This window comes from Pangasianodon hypophthalmus, chromosome 16, assembly GCF_027358585.1.
Source record: "Pangasianodon hypophthalmus isolate fPanHyp1 chromosome 16, fPanHyp1.pri, whole genome shotgun sequence".
Classification (NCBI taxonomy): domain Eukaryota; kingdom Metazoa; phylum Chordata; class Actinopteri; order Siluriformes; family Pangasiidae; genus Pangasianodon; species Pangasianodon hypophthalmus.
Genome location: NC_069725.1, coordinates 12,335,475 through 12,355,899, shown reverse-complemented (window position 1 = coordinate 12,355,899; position 20,425 = coordinate 12,335,475). Strand labels below are relative to the sequence as shown.

General features: G+C 40.4%; 1 protein-coding gene across 3 annotated transcripts in view; it reads left to right on the top strand.

Moving 5' to 3' along the window:
• The first annotated feature begins 9,356 nt into the window (after positions 1–9,356).
• nol4lb (nucleolar protein 4-like b) overlaps positions 9,357–20,425 on the top strand; it is a 98,200-nt gene continuing 87,131 nt past the window's right edge. The window contains exon 1 of one of the 3 annotated variants that reach the window (XM_026920532.3): positions 9,357–11,064. In XM_026920532.3, the coding sequence (XP_026776333.1) occupies positions 10,735–11,064 (330 nt within the window). In that variant the 5' untranslated portion in view covers positions 9,357–10,734. Of the gene's footprint in view, positions 11,065–11,117; positions 11,788–11,883; positions 12,338–20,425 lie in introns of those variants that run through there. The other 2 variants (XM_026920535.3, XM_034311892.2) reach the window with 2 other exon arrangements.

Below are 20,425 nucleotides of genomic sequence, written 5' to 3'. Positions count from 1 at the left end.
TCCTCAGCACTACAGTTCCCATACCAGGCAGTGATGTTCCCAGGGAGGATGCTCTCTGTAGTCATGGTGTAGAAGGACTTCTGGATAGCTGAGAAGATGTTGAACTTCCTCAGCTGACGTAGATGGGAATTGTAGTAGTCCATTGTACTACTGTATAAGTGTGCAGAGTCCATGACAGGTCCTTGTTGATGTGTACACAGAGGTACTTGAAGCTGCTCACTCTCTCCACCGGGGTCCCATTGACTGTAAGAGCTGTATATGTCCTCTGTTGTTCCTTTCTCAAGTAGACAACCAGGTCCATAGTCTTATTGATATTTAGGAACAGGTTGTTTGCCAGGCACCACTGGGATAGCCTCTCCACTTCATGAACATAGGCCTTCTCATCATTCTTGGTCATCAGGCCCACCACCACTGTGTCATCCGCAAACTTCAGCATGTAGGGACAACAGACTGTGTCAGGGACAGGTTGAGTACAGAGTGGAATCTCAGCTCCAGGAACTTAACGTCTGACGAGTGTAGTAGGAACTACAGACTAGAGAGGCAGATCCTATGCTGCGCCAATCCCAGATGGAATCCCCAGAAGGGTTCTGAAAACCTGCACTCACCAACTCACCCTTCTGGGGATTCCATCTGGGATTGGCGCAGCATAGGATCTGCCTCTCTAGTCTGTAGTTCCTACTACACTGGCTTCTGATTGGGCAGTCCAGCACCTGACCTATCACAATACTGGTGCTTCCTGCAACATCCTTTGTTTATACTCCAGTATGAGAAAATGGCATGGTCGGATTTACTCAACCCAGGCAGCGAAGTGGTCCTGTAGCCTTTCCTGAATTGAGGGTAGCAGTGGTCCAGTGTCTTTTTACCTTTGGTAGGGCACGTGATATGTTGGTGGAAGTTTGGCATTTCCTGTTTCAGGTTGGCTTTGTAAAAGTCCCCTGCTACAATAAGGACAGCATCTGGGTATTTGTTCTGATGGCTTCTGATTGGTCTTTAAAGAATTAAATGCTGAATGCATGTCAGAAGTGAATATTATTCACTTTTTAAAGCAATCCACGCCGGTTGAATTGCTTGTCAGTGTGCGATTCTGTTTATATTAAAATATTGTTTTTATGCCCAAAATATTCAATTTGACATTATTTTTATTCTTTCAGTTTCTTTCATTGAAAATTTCCCCCTCATTCTGTACTACTATAGCAACTTCAACATATAATACTAGGGAAGGTAACATCAGAATGCCACAGCCTGGAAACGGGCATCATTGGATATACAATCTCTGTTACCTTGACCAATCTGTTAAGGTCACATGCTGGTGAAACTGGCTGAACCAAAATGCAGAAGTCCAAGACTGGGATCTGTCAACTTCCAATCCAAGCTTTCATGGATGAGTTGACAGTGACCACTGAGTCAGTTCCTGCAGGCAGATGGATCCTGAAGGAAGGGGCCAAGATGTCTTTCAAGACAGCTTTGAAGAAAAGCAAGGTGGCAAACAACTTTTGCTTCTCAATTTCTCTCCAGTTCTCCAATCCCATCCATCTCTGAGAAGCCCGTGAAAAGCTGGGGCGAATACATTGACAGCAGCCTTAGAGACATGACACAATCAACAGTACCTCAGTGTACACATCAGCAAGGACCTATCCTGGACTCTGCACACTTCAACTAAATTACGGAAGGCAAGACAGCATCTTTACCATTGTACTCAGCTATACAGAAGTCCTTCTAGAATGCCACTACTGAGAGCATCCTCACTGGGAACTTCACCACCTTGTAAGGGACCTACAGTGCTGAGGACCACAAAACCCTGCAGAGAACGCTGAGGTCTGCTGAATAGATCACCAGGTAAGCACTGCCTAGCCTGTAGGACATCTACACCAGGTGGTGCAGGACCAGAACGGGAAAGATTTTGAATGATCCTACACACCCCAACAATGGACACGCAGCTACATGGCCAGGACTGAGAGACTAAAGAGGAGCGTCATTTCCCAAGCCATCAGAACCCTGAACTCATGACCTCCAACTCACTTCAGCTCCTCTGCACGTGACATTAACACTAACACACACACACACAGCACCTAATCATACATGTAGCACACACACACACACACCCCATACCCATTGTCTGATTGTCTGTATAGTGTATTTATTGTTCTTGATATGCACAGTCTTTCAGTCTTTAGAGTAGCTGCATCTCATTTCACTGCATGTTTGTACCTGCTACAAATGTGGATGTGACAAACCTTGAATATTGAATCTTGACTGGTCTTTTCCAGGATGACAATGTCCCCATCCACAGAGCACAAGGGTCACTGAATGATTTGATGAGAATGAAAGTGATGTAAATCATATGCTATATCCTTCACAGTAACTATATCTTGACCCAACTGAACAACTATGGGAGATTTTAGACTGACATGTTAGACAGCACTCTCCACTACCAATCATGGTTTGATATCAAAAGATGAATACGAGATGATATTCAGATCAATATTTCAGCTTTCATTTCCTGATATTTACATCTAGATGTGTTAAACAACTTAGAAGATGGCACATTTGGTGTCTTCAGAGTATAGCAAAAACAAGAATTGACCTTGCCTGTTCCAATACTTGTGGAGGGGACTATGTACCAAGGCACACTGTTCTGGCTGCTCGTAGTGGCTCAACACCTTACTTTATGTTTGTTTTACACGTTATGTTGTTCTTCTGTTAATTCCTTCTTACTAGGGTTGTATTCTCCTGAGCCTATGAAGCAATCTGCAAGACCAGGTGGTTGAGGTGTTTAGACAGTTTTTAGACAGAAACTGATCATCTGGGTTTCTGGCTGTGTGCTAGATGGACAGTGAGGATGCCAATGATGATCAACATGTCCAGCAGACAGGAGATCTTCACTGTACACTATATGGCCAAATGTTTGTGGACACCTGACCATAACACTCATGTGTGATTTTTGAACATCCAATTCCAGATTTAGTCCCCTCTTTGTTGCTGTAATAACCTCCGCTCTTCTGGGAAGGCTTTTCACTGTGGCTATTGGGGATTTGCCCATTCAGCCACAAGACCAATAATGAGGTCAGGCAGTAAAAGGTGTTCAGTGGGGTTGAGGTCAGGGCCCTGTGCAGGCCATGTGCGTTCCTTCCACAACAACCTTGGCACATCATGCATTCATGGACCTTGTTTTTGTGCACAGGGGCATTGTCCATATATGGGTGTGACGGTCAGGTGTCCACAAACCTTTGGCATAATAGTGTATATTGGATGTTGTGATGAAGACTTAACAGTGAAACAGTATAAAACTGTAAGGAGAATTAAGAATGGAACAGTAGAAAAGTATAATGTAATCGTATATCAAAACTGTTTTCACTGTTTTTATCGGTTTCTTCCTTCTTCTTCTTCTTTTTTTTTTTAATTTAACATTTTTAGGGAATATTTCCTGGTAGAGATTTTCTGACAGCTGCGGTCTGGAAAAAGCCTCTGCAACTACATGGCAAGAGCTTACTGGTACTTACTTAGCAGAGCTTAATTTGAATTATATAATTGTTTCAGGTTTCCTCATCACGGGATAGCAGTATAACTGATTCCACACTGATTCTTAAGAAAAATAGACCAAATCAAGCTTACAGAGCTACCATAACCATCACTCTCTTCTTCTGTAGTTTTCCACCATATGAGTACAATAGCATTCATAAATTTCAAGTGCATTCCAGGTCCTCGGTGGCTCTGGGCACCATCTTGATTATAGAAGATGGATTGAAAATCATTAAATAGCTATTATAGCAGTGTGGAGTCTTAGGACAGAACAATAATGAGGTGCAGTGTTAGGGATCGATGGGTGTTTGGCTGCTTGTTGTTTGAAGAGTCTATAGCTGCCCTAGTTTTGCATTTCAGTATTATGCAACAATTTGCATTGTTCATGCTATATCCATAATACAGTGAATTAAACTTGCAGTTGAACTTTGCCATCATGTCGAGCCAAGTCATGAACTAAAGCACTGGCTATGTGACATATCCATTATTCTTCATCTTTTTTGTTTACTGATATATGGTGGTCAAATTATTATAAGTGTATTTGGAAAATGGGTTGCATTTGAAAAATCAGCTGGTATGTAACAAGAAATTGTATTTCATTTTTCATAAGGGACTAGGAAAAACATGATAAAAGTTTTTGCACCAGTTTCTTTCAGCTGAATAATCAGTGCCACTTTGTCATAACCCAGTGATCCAGTTTATGACTTTACTCAACATGGAGTGAAACAGCAAGTTCAACAGTATGGATACTGCATTAACAATGCATATAATTACACTACTGTATATTTGATCTAAACTGTTTCTTCACATCTCATCTCAGCAGTGACTCCAGACTGATAGTTTGTGTAAACACAAATAATTAAGGGCAAATTCAATTTTATCATTATAGCCTGATAGCTAAACTTTAGACATGCACTGAGGCTGTGTATAGTGATTTGGCGACACAAGTCTGTCTTCTGTTGTGGCATTAGCTGGACATGATGTGAGAATTGGACTTTCTAACACTGACATCCTGTTTGCTTGTATATGAATGCTGTGTGTTAGTAAGTGCACATGCAGGATGACTCATGCAAATAGTCAACAGCCACTTGTTTGCTGACCATGCTAAACTGTCTATGCAGTTGGACCCTGATTTGTAATTGGAGAAGACAGACACAGAGTACCTACACACCTACACACACACACACACACACACACACACACGCAGCACCCTGTACCTACCGCCCCCACACAACCTCTCATAAACAGTGCCATCACAGATATCAACAGATCTACAGATAGACATAACTACCTATAGTCACACACATTTTTAAAGAGGCTATAAACTGGACATAAAGACAATTATTAATTCTGTAAATGTCATACTGGTTTCTTCTTTCCGATTTAATTGTTAGTGGTAAAATTGCAGAGCTGCTGAACTGAATCTTACATATCCTGGCTTGATTTCCAAAGCATTAACCCTCTACTTTAAAGAATGATTAAAAACAAGGAACTTTTTTAAAAAAAAAATAATAAAACACTGGCAGTGGAAAAGCACACTGAAGCTTTGAAAGCTTTGAGTTCAGTTTCTTGAATGCACAACTGTCTGTAACTTACCTCAGCTTAGAACATATTAAATGACCTCATCAAAAACATACCTTTTAAAATTTATAAAAATGTATATATATATACAATTTAAAGGCCTAATAATGTCATTTATAAACTATTTGTGCACACATTAGGATTCATACATGGAATGAAATCTAAACTATCACATTTAAAGTAAGAAATAAACAAGAAATTTTCGGTTGTGAAAATCTTCCTAACTTCCAAAACCTGCAGAAGCCAAACGAGCAGTTGTGATTTCAACAGATATGTTAGAGAACAGGGATAAGTGGGCTAACCGCAGATGACTGACCGCTTGTCTATTGGGCCAGCAGCACAAAAAGGGGAAAAAGAGGCAGGGAGAGAAACAGGAGAGTTTTGAAACCCACTTTCACTTCCTGAAGTGAGAGGCTATTTTGATACAGCCCTGCTGTCAGACGGTTTGCTGAACGAAGACTACACGTTCTGTAGAAAAAGAACACACATACAGAAAGCCGAAGCAATGGTTTATTAGAACTGTCCCAAAGGGGAAATCATGTTACTGTTTTAAATTCATCTTGAGGGGGAAATCTAACTACTGTGAGCTTATATGATTCTGGTGTCACAGGATTTTTAAAACAAACATTTGCTTTATCCCGTAGAGTAGATCTTATACAGGAAAATGTGTCATACGTTATATGGCCAAAAGTTTATGAACACCTGACCATCATACTCATATGTGGGCCTTCCCCAAACTGTTGCCAGAAACTTGGAAGCACACAGGTGTATAGGATGGCTTTGTATGCTGTAGCATTACAGTTTTCCTTCACTGAAACTAAGAGGCCTAGCCCAAATCCCCATAGCCATGCTACAAAATCTAGTGGAAGGTCTACCTAGAAGAGCGGAGGTTTTTATTAGGGGGCTTATAGGAATAGGATGCTCAAAAAGCCCATGTGGGTGTGTAGACAGGTGTTCACAAACTTTTGCCTGTACATGTATGAGTAGGCTAAGAAAATGAGAAATTAGCTAGCAATGTTAAAGGCATTGAAAAACATAATTCATACAAGGTCAAATTCTAATCTATACAGGGTGCCCCAAAAGTCTCCATACTTAGGGGAAATTAACACTTTTTAGCAAAATGTATTCCAAAATTTTTCATACTTAGTTTATATTATATATTTTTTTCAGATAGCCTTTAAGAATGCCTTTGACACAAGGCTGGATCGGGAAGCTGTCGCAAGGTTGCGATGAACTTTAACAGGAAACATGGCACACGACACTGTTGCTAAACATCTTAACAAATTCAAAAAGACTGGACGTGTCGTGGACCAACTGAGAAATGGACGTCCACTGAAGAAGGCAAAACCGACGTGGTGCTGGTGTACATAGTCCCCTATGTATGGAGAATTTTGGGACACCCTGTATTATGTTTTTCTACTTGGCAAGATTCTTTCCCATAATGGAATATTCTCTTAAAATCCCCAGATTTCGTTGCTGCAGAATCCCTGCTAGATCATTCCTATATTATTATTATTATGACACATACTAAATTCTATTATAGTTAATTTCTTAAAGTACAAGTATCTAGGCATACAAGATGCAGCAAATATATCCCTGAGATCCCCAGCTTTCTCTTATCTTTCAACATCACACAAATTTTTACAACATTACTTTCATTTTGTAAGACTGCAGTCCTGCAGAAATACTGTTTCCTTTTTTTTGCTACATGTGTGAAATTTTGAGAAAAGGGAAGAAAGACATTTTGAAGAAGAAAAAAAGTACCAGATAAAGTTGTATTGCAGTGATATGCTTTCTAGATTAGTTTTCCCCTCAAAATGATCCCTAAATGTCTCTTCATAACAGACTGTTATTAATTAAAGGATTTGCCTGGAACAGAACAGTGTGGTCTTGTCCTGATAAAAAAAGCTCATTTAAAATGTTTAATCTACTCATATCATTTTAAATGAATACAAAAGGTGCTTTTAACAGCTTCAACCAGGCATTGCTCACAATACCGGGTCTCATTTAATTTTGTTTTAGTAAAGTTGTGTGTAAAAGTTTGCATAAACAGTTACATAAACCAAACTAAAAATTTCCACCAGATTTACAAAGGTTTTTTTTTAATGCTGATTTTCTTCATATTCAAGTGTATATGTGAGACAGCTAATTAGTATTTAGTAACGCCCACAAAACTCCATAAAATGCCTACTAAACTGTGAAAGAAAAGGCACATAGGCAAAAGTGGAAGTTATTTGGACTCACTTATATATCAATTGCTAAAAATGTTTAGCATTTTAACAGCAACTGAAAAGGTCAAAATCTACAGGCAAATTCCAGAAAAGGTGAATTAGGTGTGAATTAAAGTGAGGTGACAAGAAAATTATGCGACATGAAAATGGAGGAGAAAAAAGATCTACACTGTACCCAGGTGATCTTGCACACCAAGCACGTCGCACAGGGAACCTGCTAATGTCTCCACGACATGCTGGATGTGTTGCACAGTGTTAAAAGAAGATGCCGTGGCAAACAGAACCAATTTAGAAGCCGGCCTTCATCTTTTGAAAAAAAGAAAAAAATCCTACCAACTTTAAACATCCTTTCCCTCATAATTGAACTCTTGAGCAAGTCTAGTAGCAAGCAATGAGCCACAGTCAGTGATTATTTTCTGTATATTTCAACTACTGCATATTGTGATGTGTATTATAAATGAGGTATAGTTGTAAATTTTGTTCACTCATGTCCAACAACTAACGTCCATGTATGTCCACTGTTTTTTGTAAGCATTATGGATAGCACTGTAAACCGGCAACAAATTCCTTGTATGTACTGGCATACTTGGCCAATAAAACTGATTCTGAGGCATTTATTTATTTATGGCTTATGGCTATGCGCAGACAGACCAGGCCGTCCTCCATTTATACAGTGGCACTACTTTTGTTATAATTGAACGACTAGCTTTATTTGTCTTAACTTATTGGTTTGTGTTGGCTAGCGTTCCTTATTTTCGTATTCTTTAATTAATGCCAATAATATAAAATGACTGGGTTTCCCAAAACTTTCTCGATGGTACTCGTAGTCCCTGACCTAGTAAACTAGCATGAGGATGTGTTTTTCATAAAGACTGCTAAGCACTTCAATAAGTCGCTCTGGACAAGGGAATCTGTTGAATGCTGTAAATATAATAAAAATAAGCAATTTAAACTCAACAGCAAATTCCATATATAAAAGTGCTGTAGTTAATGCAAAATATACGATGTGAAGTTGATTAAGGTTTACAATAGTTAATCTTCTAAACTTAACGAACACTTTTCCGAAATTACAGGATCTTCATGAATACCACATTTCTTGTGGAAATGCTCCAATGAACGATTTACGAATAAATCCGTCCTGGCCTCACTAATCACAACAAACAATAACAATGAATTTCTTCACTTCGTTCTTAGCTACCATTAGCTAATGATACTGAATTCATAATTCTTGCGTACTTCGTGTAGAAGATGTAGCCTGATGTTATGTTAGCTATGACTTTTTTTTTTGTAGCTTTTAACCCTAAATGACAAACAAATGTTACTTAGGTGTGTGCCATTTATGTCCGATGGGAATCTTAGTCAAGCCATCTTACTCAAGTGTAGCCACAGTATTTCATTTTCTATGGATGTGGATTAGTATTTTAGCCCATCCTAAACTGCCACCCCAGTAGGGTCATTGGGTCTAACCTGGCCACCATATTGTAGATTATCTGACATCTGCTCTCGATGTTTTAACTGAGAACTCAGATCCATGGCTTTCTACAGGGCAGTGTATAGTGTACATGACTAATACCCATAATGTTCTAAAGTTGACTTCAATACAATGTCTTTGTTGTCAAGTCCATTAGTTATCATGGTTTTTCTTTTTAAAATACAAGCATAAGACTAGACATGTGTCATCTTATAAGTAATTAAGTCAAATTTACATTATAGCTGGTACCTGCTATAACACATGGCCATCAAATCCTTCTTCCCAGTGATTATTATCTTTTAGGGGTTAGTCAAAGATCTGGTTATTTTCTAATTTGCTCATGTTTCCAAAGGAAGACTCTGTAACGGCATGATGTGCTTTCCAGTGGCAACCTGCGAAACAGGTTAGAATGTGTGTAGGATTTAGTTCCTAACCTTATCTCATCTGCAGATGCTTATCTATTGGCTTTAACATACTAGATTTATGATTGAGTGCACTAAAACTCTGCAGGAAGGCAGATCTCTGTGTGTATGATGCATTTTTCTGTTTTTACCTACAGAGCAGGTGAGACAGTGTGAATGAATGAGTGGATATCAAAAGGTATTGTTTTTCCAAAGATGGTGGGCTGCACACTGCACCTCAGAGGGATCACAGTAGCTTATAGCAGGCGATATTGTGGAGCAAATAAGACAGTTTAACTGACGAAAACATGCAGCTGATGTGGGCTTTCCAAGCACATGCTCTTGTGTTTCATAACCGGCGACCACCGACCAGCTGCTCATCATCACAGCCCCCCAGCGACACCTGAAATGAATTTGTGTTTAAAAATGGACTTCGTAGTAGACTACTACTGGGGAGATTTGTGTGTGGACATTTCGAGTAAGAAGTGAAAAGCGGTAGGGTGATTTTTTTTTCTTTTTAAATGGCGGGAGGGTGCAGCTGCTTGGCGTTGGTTTGGGGTGTCTTGAGCACTTCCTGGATTGGAGAGTCGCGTCCGCGCGCGCGGTCCCGCCACTGGCAGCCGTGCTCCGGGACCTTTCCCTTTCCTTCTGCCACGCGCTGTTTCTTTCACTCAGTTCACACGGAAACGCGCTCATTTTAGCGCTCGCTTGTATGAGAAGCGCGTGCTCCCGATTCCGTTGTCCTTACAGGTCTGTTTGGGACGGCAGCTCATTCTAACAGGTGGTAAGCGATTTCAGGTGGAGCTCAGATCAGGAGGAGGAGGACGAGAAGGACGAGGAGGAGGAGGAGGGGGGTGTACAGGCTTCTCGCTTTATTTCACCGACGAACGGTTTTGCCGAACGGAGCTTAAACAAAAGACTTTGACAGCTAGCGTCTTATCTTATGTGTTTTTTTTCTTTCTGGGGCATTTACTGAGGGATTGTCCCAGTGCATCCGAGCAGCTCGTGGTAATTAGCTTGAGAATCTGGGCTACAGAATACAGGTGGGGGAGAGTGACACATAACAGCCTGTGCGGGTTTTTTTTTTTTTTTTTTTTTTTGGTTAGACTGATAGGAAAGCAGCCCCCTCCCCTCTGTTGCTCTGAGAGAAACCAGCACCGATATTTGTTCCGTTGTTCCTCTGGGACAAGAGGCGAAACGGCTCAGCAAACAGGTGCGAGGACGGACGCTCGCGCTCTTGCTCTTGCTCTCTCGCGCTCTCTCGCACGCGCACACTCCCGGCTCATTGTTTAAACGGGATACACCTATCTGCTGAGGAGCAATGTCCGAGTGCACGAGCTCCATATTTCACACTCACAAGGTTAGAAACTAGGGAGCGTGACGTATCTGGAAATATATCAGCATTTTCAAGTCTTACGATTCGGAGGAGGGTTTAGGACAGAACGTGAAAGAGAGACAGAGAGATAGTGTGAGAGAGAGAGAGAGAGAAATACAGAGAGACACAGAGGCGCACACACGCACAGAAAGAGAGATGTCAGGCAGGAAGCACAACGCGGATTCCTCGAAAAGGAGCCCGGTTCCGTCCGAAACGGAAATGTTCGGCGAATTTCAGGACTGGTGCCTCCGCACTTACGGAGACTCGGCCAAGACAAAGACCGTGACCCGACGCAAATACGACAGAATCCTGCAGGCGCTGTCTCTAACCGAGGACTCGGACGCCTACGCGGACGGCAGCCACATCAACGCCAAATTTAAGTTCTGGGTTAAATCCAAAGGCTTCCAAGTCGGGAACGGGGACACCCCGAGAGACAGGAATGGAAAATCCGACAGACCCGTGCTGTACGTCCCCATAAAGACAACGGTTAGTAAGCTACGAGTGTCTCTTTTTTCCCTCCCTCTTATCCTGCCTAAGAGCTGTGTGCGTAATAGCCTAGCGCATTTGCCTATGCAAATATATTCGTAGCCAGTCGTGCGCAGGCACGTCTGATTGGCACGCGCGCACCTTTTGACACTATAAAGCATCAGTTCATCAGAATCAGAGAGCGACTTTGGTGCTGGAGGGCTGGAGTCCAGGACACTTCAGTGATTTCCCTACTCCTTACACACCTGGTTCAGGAGATGAACCTGCTAAAACACTGATGCGCTTCATCAGCTGTTAGATCAGTCAGTGTGCTTCACACCAGCATGCACTACCATACTAAATAATATCCAAAGCAATACTCTTAATATCATATTTGATGGAGTTGAGAGGAAATGAGCTTGGAACTCTAGGTTACAGTAGACAGGGAGAAATTAATTTATTAGCCTGAATTAAGCATTTCAAACCACTTTGCAGCGCACAAACTTTGCAGTTCAGGTCCTGCAGTACCCCCTGTTCTGTCCTGTCCTGCACATTTGAGGGTTTTCCCTGCTCTAGCACACCCACTTCAACCCAGGAAGTGCTGCTGATTAGCTGCCTAATTGGTTGAGGTGCATTAGAGCAGGAAAACACTACAATGCGCAAGACAAGGGAAGGCTCTAGGAGTTTTGCCATCATGGATTAATTCCAGAGCGCTCGGAATTATTCCAAGAAGCATTGCAAAAGGTTAGTGTGCAAAAGTTGCGCCGTGGTTTGTAGGGAATATCAATAATGCACATTGCCATTTCCAGGAAATAAAGGGGTCGCGCGCACTATTTCGGATATGTTATTAAAACACCTACTATTAAATACCCTCCCAGGTATTTAGTTCACTGCCGCATTAGCTAGTAAGCTATATCAAATGTTATGTTATTATCATCATCGAGGAATTAGTATGCAATAAATTAATTGACAGTTAATTCACGGGATCGCGCTACGAGCGCGCGCCCGTGTGTGCATGAGCGCGCGCGCAGCTTTGTAGCTTTAGTAAGCGCCATTAGACTAATTTTAATTAACTAACCTCGATTCAACCTCGGCCAAAATGTGTTGAAATTGTCCTGTAGTTTTATGCTTAGAATCCACACACACACACACACACCCTCACACACGCTGCCTTCTTGCAGAGTTTAGTAGCAGCCCTAATCTCCTCCACCTGCTCCAACTAATCAGTGTTTTGAGAAGACCTTGCTCTGCTTCATCAGGTGTATGACATGCGGGTTGGGACCAAACTCTGCAGGTGAGACTAGTCCACAAAACTCACCCCAGTCCAGTTTTAAGTCTTTTAGGCTTTTTCCTGTGTAATCATATTCACACAAATACGAAGTGACTTGGCATGTGTATTTGGTTATATATAATTTTCAGAACTTGTACTTAGTAACAGTGTTTATTAAGAAAATGCTGTTTGTTGAGCAGAATGATGAATGTGTTAATCTACAAGATGGTAGCGCAGACAAAAAAAAGCCCAAACACACCTGCTGGGTAGATATTTGACTCCCCTCTCCAAAACATTATGGCGGGGTGTGGGGGTGTGTGTGTGTGTGTGTGTGTGTGTGTGTGTGTGTGTGTGTGTGTGTGTGTGTGTGTGAGTGAGAGAGAGAGAGAGAGAGAGAGAAAGAGGCAGGAGGGTTAGACCACCAGAAGAGCGAAACTATGGCCAGTTCACACAGAGATTCATCTCGGTTACTTCAGTACAGAATATGGATCTTTTTTGCTCGCCCTGTACCCCTGATGATGAATTGGCTGCCCCAGATTCCCCCAGCTTATTCAGAAACTACTCTCTCTCTCCTCTCCTCTCATGCTCCTGCTCCCTCTGTTCCTTTTCATCCCCCTTTCTTCACTCTCAAATTGACTTCAATTAGGCCCCTTGGAGAGAGCTGAAAGGTTTGATTTTTGGCTGATGGTAGGGCTGATGAATGGGAGATTCTACCACACAAAGGGACAGGCTTGTCACTGCTTGTTACTGCTGTTACTCACATGCAGCAGGCAACCCTCTTGCTGCTTGATTGACAGTTCAGGGTCATTTTGGATTGTGCAGTGCTATATAGTGTATATAGTGAGGATATAATGCTTTTTATTGATCTAAACACCCTCACCTATGTGGTCATCCAAGTGACATTAGCAGAAGAGATGCCCGGTTGCACACTCTTCAACAAAAGAGTCAAGTGTCTTGCCCAATGTTAAAAAAATGATTTTTGTCTAATGTTAGGGGTTGGCAATATGGCAAATATATACAGGGTGTGCCAAAAGTCTCCATACATAGGGGACTATGTACACCAACACCACGTCGGTTGTGCCTTCGTCAGCGGATGTTCGTGGACGTCTACTTCTCAGTTGGTCTGCAACACTTCCAGTCTTTTTGAATTTGTTAAGAAGTTTGGCAACAGTGTCGTGTGTGATGTGCTCGCCATGTTTCCTGTTAAAGTTCATCGCAACCTTGCGACAGCTTCCCAATCCAGCCATGAGAATTTCAATATGTTCCTTTTTTTGTCAAAGGCATTCATAAAGGCTGTCTGAAAAAAATATATAATATAAACTAAGTATGAAAAATGTTGGAATACATTTTGCAAAAAATGGTTAATTTCCCCTATGTATGGAGACTTCTGGGACACCCTGTAGTTTCCTGTGAGTGCTAACAAGCTGGTAAAAATAACTAAAATAGCAACTAATCTACTGTGCATTATATTCTTAAACATTACACAGTTAACTTGCTGTATACATGCAGTACCTGAAATAAAACCCTAACATTTTTCACTAAATGGAAATTAGGACACAGCAATACATCACTGACCTGCTCCAGAAGAGCCTTAGAAACAACAGCTGATTTTAAAATTTCCTTCTAATTTGTGTGGTTTTATACAGTGCTGCTAGAAAGTTTGTGAACCCTTTACAAGTTTCTGTATTTCTGCATACATTTGACCTGAAATGTGATTGTTTCTTTATCCTAAGTCATAAAACTAGATAAAGAGAACCCAATTAAACAAATGACTCAAAAGCATTATAGTTTTTACATTTCTTTATTAAGAAAAATTATACAGCATTAAATATCTTTGTCGGAAAAAGAACTTTTGCTTTCGGTAACCTGTGTTACCCGCTTGAGCAGCAATACCTTCACCCTAATTGTTACTTACAAAACTGCTTAAACTCAGTGATATTGGTGGGCTTCCTTGCATGAACTGTTCTTTTTAGGTCCTTCCATAACTTTTCTAATGGGTTAAGGTCTGGACTTTGACAGGCCATTCCAAATTGTTAAATTTTTCCTACATTAACCATTTCTTTGTAGCCTTATTTGTGTGCTTAGGGTCATTGTCTTGATGCATAACCCACATACGGTTAAGTTTCAGTTCATGGACAGATACCCTTCACATTCTCCTGTAGAATTTGCCAGTACAAACCTGAATTCATAGGTCCATCAATAATGCCAAGCTGTCCTGGTCCCAAGGCAGCAAAGAAGCCCCAATCCATGATACTGCCACCCCCATGCTTCACAGCTGGGATGAGGTTCTTATGGTGGAATGCAGTGTTTGGTTTTTGCCAAGCATAAGACTTTTCATTTGAACCAAAAAATTCTATTTTGAATTTATCTGTCCAAAGAATATTCTTCAATAGGCTTCTGGCTTATCCATGTGGTCTTGAGCAAAATCCAGATGGGCAGCAGTTTTTGGAGAGTAGTGGCTTCTTCCTTGCCATCATACCATGCACATCATTCTTGTTCAGTGTAATTGGCTTTACTCAATGCAAGAGTGGCGTGTAGGTCCTTAGATGTTACCCTGGGATTCTTTATGACTTGATGTAATAATATTCACCTCTCCCTTTCAGTGATTTTATTATTTTTTTTGCTTGACGTCCACCCTTTGGGAGCGTAACAGTGGTGCTAAATTATCTCCACTTGTATATCATAAGCCTCACAGTGGATTGGTGGAGGCCAAACTCTTTAGAAATTTTTTTTCCAGCCTGCTGAGCATTGATAACTCTTTTTCTGGGAGTTTTAAGTTAAAAACACTAGTGCGTTGGCTTGACAGACTGTGTGTGTGTATGTGTGTGTGTGAGAGAGAGAGAGAGAGAGAGAGAGATAGATGGGTGTGAGTGCACACTGATGATGACTACAGTAATGAGATAATGATCGGTCTCAGCATACTGACTGTGTCATTATGGCTTACAAGTCCAGAGCTGTTTCTCAGCTGTGTGACACTGAAGCTGAGCAGATGCTTGATGTTTCACCTGAGTGTCTCATTTGTTCTTCATATAGGGCCATATTTTGCATATGATGCCTCTCAAGTCAGATAATTTCAATGTCTTTTGTGTCAGTCATCTATTTAAAGCAAATCATATAGAGTAGCTATGAACACCAAGTCAGTACCATGCATGAAATATGAGCCATGCACACAGGTGGGTCCAAGAAACCTTGTATGGGCTGTCCTTTAGTGACCTTTATCACTAGACCACAATACAGAGATGGTGACTGCTCTTTGTGTGTGTGCGTGTGTGTGTAAAATAGGGGATGTCCATATGACTGCATTTGACTGCAGCTGAGTTTGGGATTTTGGGAGATTTGAGGGTTTTTTAAGGATTTTATAGTATGCATGACTTGGGTGGAGACTCAGAAAAACTGAGTGAGAAAAATATGACTAAAGACAAAATGGGGCATAAAAAGTGTAACAGATTTTGAAAGCTAGAGAGGCCCAGTCCAGGCAGGAAACTGTCACAAAGCCATCACATGAGGTTGACACCCATGACTCTGTGGATGCTAATAATAGCCTCATAACGTATCTCTGTTTCTTCTGTCTCTCTCTTCCCCTCTTTCACTTTGTGTCTTCTAGTGAAAATGATATTAATATTGTGGGCTGATAAAAGGAAAAGAAGAAGACACTTTAGTATATTAAGCCTCATGGGTTTTACAAGTAACATCCTATACACATATAAGTCTGTATGCTGGACAGAGAAGTTTGCTGTGGTGTGTGTATATATATTCTACAGCAGATTGAAAATGTATTTCAGCAGACTGAACTACGTACTTGAAAAAATATTGTAGCAGAGCTGATAAACAAATGAAAACATAAACTGGCTGTTGTTCAGGAACTATATAATGCTAAACATGATCCAGATCAGCTTCTGTAGCAGATACTCTGTTGTGTCTTATCAAAACACGTGCATTTATGTAAATTATTTAGCTGAAGGCAGCTCATCAGACCACAGACCAGATAAAGAGCTAGGTCACTAGGTCAGAAATGGAAGCATTTTCACAGACTTGAATTTTTTTTTTTTTCATTTTATTTACTCTCTGGTCTGATTAGCAAACTGTCGACAGCCAAAACATAATGATTAAACATAGTGATCAACTGGACAGAGAAATATGCGCTTAATCACCCTGCCTCAAATCTCATCTGTTCAAGATGATGGTCAAAAATGGTAATGTGAAGCACCACAACGGAAAAAAACATTTTAAACTATTCATAAACTATTCATTAAATGGTTAAGCATTAAACTCTCACTGCTGTCACCATTCAGTCATGTTAGCTGCTTAGCTGGACCTTTGTGAGTAAGACATTGTATGTAACTACCTTTTGCACACTTTAGTTGAATACCTGTGCTTTATATTGTGTATTTGGGACTCACCTTATCTGTGAATGTACCTCAGTAGCCCTTCTCACACAAAATAAATACTGCAAATTGGTTGAACTGGTCTAACGATCCCTCAATAACATGCTCAGTCTGAGTGTAAGGTGTGTGTTTGTGTGTTTGTGTGTTTGTGTGTGTGTGTGTGTGTGTGTGTGTGTGTGTGTGTGTGTGTGTGTGTGTGTGTGTGTGAGAGAGAGTTAGTGAAAGAGGGTGGGTTGGGCAGAAGTGTCTATCCCCTGTGTCTAAGCGTCCCTGTGTCTATTGTGTTGGTGGATATTGCATGTATTTTTGGCCTGTCTTATTCTGTTGTGTGTTGTCAGATAACACTACTTTTTATCAACATTTTTATCAACAGTATTTTCTATTTCCAATTTTTGGAAGAAATTATGAGAGACGTATATAGACATTCTAAAAGTCTTTCTCTCTTTTCCCTTTTACAGAGACTTTAAGTGAAATACCTGTTTACCTGCATATACCCCCACCCCCAAGTCTTTTTCCCTAAGCTGTTACATGGGCTCGAATATCAGACACACACACACACACACACAATAAGTCTAAGGGCAGCTGTTGGGGAAGTCAGTAAATGTTTGTGATAGATGGACGTTCACATTTTTGTGAAACGTTTGCATCAATTCTTAAGTCGAAGTAATTTTGTAATTAAGCTCGAAATCTGTATTTTCAGAGAGAGAATTTGTGGTTTTTTGTCAACGTAACACAAAGTTCATCATTGACCTTAGACTTCTATTATAAGTGAATTTGAGTAAACTAATTATAATAACTAATTATTATTATTATTATTATTATTATTATTATGTGATAAAATAAAAAAGGACAAATACAAGTGACAAAAGAATCAGAGATTATACTAAATCAGAAAGTATACTAAAGCATACATGAATAAGAATTAATAGATGTAAAATAATGGGAACAAAGGGCAAATAAACAGAAAATCCAGACAGATAGATAGACAGTATGTCAAGACAAAACCAAATAACATAAGTAAGCAGGAAATATACCACACAGTAAAGGGAGACCATACATTTCAACATAGGAATCCAGATACAGAGGAACTGGTAAAGAGTGAGAAGCATGTTTTTAGTTCAGCTTTAAGTAGTGGTCACGGAGACTTTGAGGAAGTTCCAACGTATAGGAGCTAAAATGTTAAACACCCTACCACTTACTGAAGCCAATCTAAAAGGCCATCACAAAAAGTGTTTGAGCACTTCAAGCTTATTATAGGAACTTTGTTCTCAATACATAAAGGGATAGGTAACTAGTGCAGTTTATGTAGAATGGGTATAATGCGAGCTGATTTGTATCGGTGTGTATGAAGACCCCGGGTACGGAGTTTTGAATACATTATAATTTATTGTGGAGTTTATCAAGAACATGAATAAAAAGAATGTTGAGGTTGGGTAAAGTCTAACAACACTGCAAAGGTGTAGGAAGGCAGTCTTTGTAAGTGAGCTAATGAGAATCAAATATGAGCGATGAGCCAGAGTTTTAGCAAGATTACAGGGGGGTGTAGCAATACACAAAATTCAAATTCGATAAGGTAGTGTCACGATACGATACATTTTCAATACAGCAAATATAGGCATTGCCTGAATGTGTCTTAGCATTTCATTTTCAGTTGATTAAAACATTCAACATTATGAAAGTACAATAAATAAAACTTGACAATGTGTGTGTGATCCATTCAGACTATTAGCAGCATATAAAGAAACATGTCTGCAGTTTTTATTTCTCATTCTGCTGTTAGCTTGTTGTGGACAAAACACAATGTGGCACTGTGGTTTTTTTTTCTGAATCAGCATTAACGCTATACAAGGAGCAGAAAGAAGCTATTGGATACACAAAGGATTACTGGCTTGTAATGAGTGTTTTACAAAACGGTTGCCTTCGGTCTCCTTAGTCAGCCTCGTAGTTTCTCTGGCTTGGATAAAACTAGACTGGACTACTGTGTATGTTGTATCCTCTCAGCCTTGCTGACACACACACACACACACACACTCACACACGCCTTGGCGCCCCTCTGCTGGTTGAGCAGCTGTAGATTAGATGCTTAGATGGTCTGGCAGTAATTGTGTTACTGGGACTTCTGGGTTTCAGGGAGAGAGACAACAAAAAGTACAGTAAGAATAAGAGAAACAGTGCAAGGTGTTACTCAGCAGCAGTTTCATACACAGGCTGCAACATTTAGTTTGCACTGCATGAAATGAAGAAAGAAGCACTTGCACAGAGGTCCTCTGGGTTGTATCCACTACCCAGGTGTCCACTTAGTAGTGTTGATTTAATGCAAGAGTGGGCTCGGAGAGCAGAGAAGAAACAGCTAGAATTCCAGAGCTGTCCATTTTCCATCATATGGGTAGAGCTCTACAGAGAGCCTGAATGTAGAACAGGAAGTGTGTTTCCTCATCTCAGGGTTAGAGAGAGGCCTGGTAAAGTGTGAGAGAAACATCATTGTGGAACTAATTGATTCAAGGAGACAGGATATGACCAACACGGTTCCAGATATCATCAGTGAATCTGATTACTTTGAATATTCATGACATTCGAGTGTGAGGTTTGGCTAATTATTTTTTAATTTTCCAAAGGAATGAGTGGGAACAGTGATTGTTAACTCCTTTTTGACTAAAGGTTATAACTTATAATTTCTGACCTCCCACTAGGAAAATCCAAAGAACCCCTGCCCCCCAAAAAACTTCGAATTCCTGCTCAGGACAGTCTCCTCAACCCCAAGTTTATGTCAAATCATAAGTCATGTCAAATCAACATAAGTATTCACATGATGAACAGTAAACAAAGTAGCTCCTCTTACCTTTAAGTGAGTTTTTACCGTATTTACAAGTAATAGCTTTAGATAAATCAACGTACAGACATATTTGCTGGTCAAATCTATAACCTTAACTATACAGTTTGCTGTTTTGAGGAGGTAAATTTGCATCACTCATCACAGTGATCTAGCTTGTTGCTAACAAAAGATGAAAATGGAGGCGTTCGTGGTTCATACTTTGTAGCTCGAATGCACAGAGGTCGATGTAATTCAGAGTTCCGACCTCCTGCTTCCAAGGTGATTCGAATGCAACCTTATTCCTTCCACTGAAGCATGTTTTCAGAAGACGCTCTGATGGATTTGATCTAACATGGATTGTAAAGGCTTACACAAACATGTGGAGTCCCTGCCAGCTCGAGTGAACAAGGTCATTAAAGCATAAAACAAAAGAGGTACATACCAAATACTATTCTGAAATTCATGTAATTCATACTTTTCACTCAAGTTGTTGCTGATAACATGCTTTATAATAATTATAATAAATAACATTTTTGTTTTAAACTAGAAAGAATGCGAAATAGAAACATTCTCACTAGTGGACTCAGACCCCACTGTATATATAGATTATAGAACAGGTGAGTGCTTGAGCACTCACTGATAATGTAATACTGAACAGAGGTGCTGTAATCCCACCACGCTTGATATTTAATGTGCACATAGAGAGAGACTTGGTGACAGGCCAGAATGGATTAGTTTCATTAGTCAGCATTGAGAAGAGAAATAAAAAGACAGCGTGCTTCCACAACCTGGCACCAGATGAGCTCTATTAGCCTCATGTGCGATTCATTAGATCACTGAAAGCCTCCTGAGAGAAAAGAAGAGCTCACTCAGAATAACCAACAATACAGTGACATGATCATTACTTTTTGCTAT